Genomic DNA, 3168 nt, shown 5'->3' with positions numbered 1-3168 from the left:
ATGAATAAATGCATTTGGATCTATGTAAATTGAATTAGGTTGTTTTTTATTTACTCTATGGATTTGGTCACGGGTAAATTGAATGAGGAGGTTTCGATTTACATGCAAAGGTTTTGATTTTATCATGTATTTATGTATAAATATAATTATATGAGTATTTTATATAAATAAATGTAAAATAATTCAAATTTCATACAATACTTTTTCGTCCAATTTTAATAGCTCATAAATATTTTTAAAAAGTCTCATAAATATTTTGTTAGCTTATTTTTTTAAATTTCTTTGCATTGAATAAAATAATTTTTTTAATTTTAAATTATTAATTATGTAAAAGAATATTATATTTAGAATCTGAGTACATGAATATTTATATTTAAATTTTATCTTTTTTAAATCATTTTGCATTGAATAATATTGTTTTTTAATTTTTTAAATTATTGATCATGTAGAAGAGTATTGTTTTTGAAATTTGAGTATTGTATATTTACGTTTAAATTTAATCTTTTTTTCTTTTTGAATTACTTTGCATGGGATAATATTTTTATTAAGTTTTTAAATTATTGATTATGCAGAAGAATATTGTATTTAAAATTTGAGTAAATGTATTTTTAATAAATTTTTTAATGAATTTATTTAAATTATACCACAAAAAATTAAATACTCAATACTCAAATTCTAAATGTAATATTCTTCTACATAATTAATAATTTAAAAAATTAAAAAATAATATTATCTAATGCAAAATCATTTAAAAAGAAAAAATAAGATTAAACTTAAATGTAAATATTTATGAACTCAAATTTCAAATATAATACTCTTTATATAATTATAATTTAAAAATTAAAAAAATTATATATTCCATGCAATACAATTAAAAAAAATGAGCTAACAAAATATTTATGAGACTTTTTCAAAATATTTATAAGCTATCAAAAATGGACAAAGAGTATTGTATGGAATTTGAATTATTCTGCATTTATTTTATATAAAATATTCATATGATTATATATATAATAAGTACATGGTAAAACAAAGCTCGTGGATTCGATCTATGCCTTCAGGTCTTTGTATGTAAATCGAAATCACTTCATTTGATTTACGAGTGACCAAATCTATGGAGTAAATCGAAACAACCTAATTTGATTTACATGGATCGAAATGCTTTTATTCATAAATCGAAGCTATCCATTTCGATTTGCCTTTATTCTTATTAATTTGAATCAAACTGATTCAATATAGTACTAGAAAAGCTAAATCGAATTTAAATAGATTTATGCTTAAGAATTAGTAAATTCTCAAAATGGTCCCTCAGATTGAGCCCTTGCACCAATGTTACTCCTGAACTTTTAAAATGCTCTAATTGCACCCTTCAGATTGAGCTCCGTGCAAAATCCTGGTCCTTCCACCTATTTCCGGCGTGATTCAGCAGCCGGAGCGCTGAGCTGGCGGTTTGTGGTCCACGTAGGCAGCCTGGAGGGTACTTCCATTGCTTGTTAAGAAGAGAACGGTACTACCTACCGCAAGGTTTTTCTTCTACTTCTCTTCCTCTCAGATCTACTTGCTCTTTCTTGCTTGCTTTGTTGATCCGCTTTCTAATCTTGCTAAAAAGTTAATTTGATCCTGGAGGCTTGCGATCTAACTAGCTTTTGTAGTGTTAATCTGAGATCAGGTGTTATTGTGATAGTTCTAGATGATTGATTATGTTCCGTTAGTTTCACCCTAAAAATCTTGATTGATTATATTGGATGCAAGAGGCCGCAAGGTGAGATTGGAGGAACTCCAGTGAACATGAGTGGTTGTTCTTCACTACAGCCAAGCCCACAGTCATCAACGTTACTAAGCCCTGTTCCTTCCTACCATGCTAGCCCAACTTCCTCATCATTCCCCAGCCCCTCTCGCATCGATCCCAACCTTCAAAACCCCTCTTCATTCCTCCTACCATTCATTCATAACATCACCTCCATCCTCACAAAACTTCCTCCTCTTAGAATATCCAATAGTGCCTCTGTTACCCCTCCTCTTTCTTCTCCAACCTCCACCTCCAGGGGTTCTAAAAGGAAGGCGGATTTCGAATTCCTCTCCAATGTCTCCTCTCTTAATTCGTTCCGCCATCCTCTCTTCACGGTATCCACCCCATCCAGCCCCCCGTGCCGTCGCCACCAATTGGCTACTTCCACTATTCCTGAGTGTGATGAATCTGATGCTTCCACTGTGGACTCTGGTCGTTGGGTTAGTTTTCAGACAACGACTGCCTCAGCTGCTCCTCCATCGTCTACCTTTAACCTTGAAAAACCAGCAATGCAGCATATCACTCTCCAGGATTCTATGGATACGAATGAAGGTATGCAATGGGGCCAGGTTGCAGAGAGAGGAAGACCATCGAATTTTGTCTTTGAGAATGGTAGAGTGAAGCCATGGGAGGGTGAGAGGATACATGAGGCAGGAGTGGATGAGTTGGAACTTACTCTAGGCTGTGGAAAGGCCTGATGTTGAAAACAATGTTTAAGGCTACCTCCAGGCAAAACAGCCTACATGGACCACAAACCGCTAGCTCAGCACTCCGGTTGCTGAGTCACGCCGGAAATTGGTAGAAGGACCAAGATTTTGCATGGAGCTCAATCTGAAGGGTGCAATTAGAGCATTTTAAAAGTCAGGGATAACATTGGTGCACGAGCTCAATCTGAGGGACTATTTTGGGGATTTACTCGCTTAAGAACATATACATAATATTTTTTTATTTGAAATTATTGTGTAACATTAGTGGCTGCTTGATTTATTTAAATTTTTTATCCCAAAAATTATGATATCGAAATCATTAATTTTTATATACTATTAAAAATTTGCATCCAACATTCTCAGTTTCTTTCAAACTAAATTCTTACATATTCATCAATAAGAATTTTTTTTTTAGCCAAAAAACTTCCCACGACTGTCACGACAGACGTGCATAGTACGTAAGAATGTAGGATACGCATTCAAACGAAACCGTCTTTATTGTCTTCTATACTTGTATTTAAATAAATACTATAGGAAAGATATATTTACTACTGATCATTGAATTTATAAGAAAAACAAGAGAATAAAAAAAGAAATTGGTGTGTAGTTTGAGCGAATGATCTACTTATGTAGCATCAATTTTTTTACCGTCACAATTCCATTTACCCAATA

At 32.6% G+C, this 3168-nt stretch overlaps 1 protein-coding gene across 1 annotated transcript; it reads left to right on the top strand.

Moving 5' to 3' along the window:
• The first annotated feature begins 935 nt into the window (after positions 1-935).
• On the top strand, positions 936-2487 carry LOC130974763 (BES1/BZR1 homolog protein 2-like). Its single transcript, XM_057899619.1, has 4 exons — positions 936-946; positions 1374-1461; positions 1504-1524; positions 1744-2487. The coding sequence occupies exons 1-4, from the start codon at positions 936-938 to the stop codon at positions 2485-2487; spliced, it is 864 nt and encodes a 287-aa protein (XP_057755602.1).
• Positions 2488-3168: the final 681 nt, after the last annotated feature.

The sequence above is a fragment of the Arachis stenosperma genome, chromosome 4, assembly GCF_014773155.1.
Source record: "Arachis stenosperma cultivar V10309 chromosome 4, arast.V10309.gnm1.PFL2, whole genome shotgun sequence".
NCBI classification, from domain to species: Eukaryota; Viridiplantae; Streptophyta; class Magnoliopsida; order Fabales; family Fabaceae; genus Arachis; species Arachis stenosperma.
The sequence above is the reverse complement of the archived record's forward strand: the minus strand, read 5'-3'. Positions and strand labels throughout refer to the sequence as shown.

Excerpts from the sequence above, each read along its gene's own strand:
- LOC130974763 (XM_057899619.1), top strand. Across the intron at positions 1,462-1,503 it reads GCTGGCGGTTTGTGGTCCAC|AACGGTACTACCTACCGCAA; the intron begins GTAGGCAGCCTG and ends TGTTAAGAAGAG. Across the intron at positions 1,525-1,743 it reads ACGGTACTACCTACCGCAAG|GGATGCAAGAGGCCGCAAGG; the intron begins GTTTTTCTTCTA and ends ATTGATTATATT.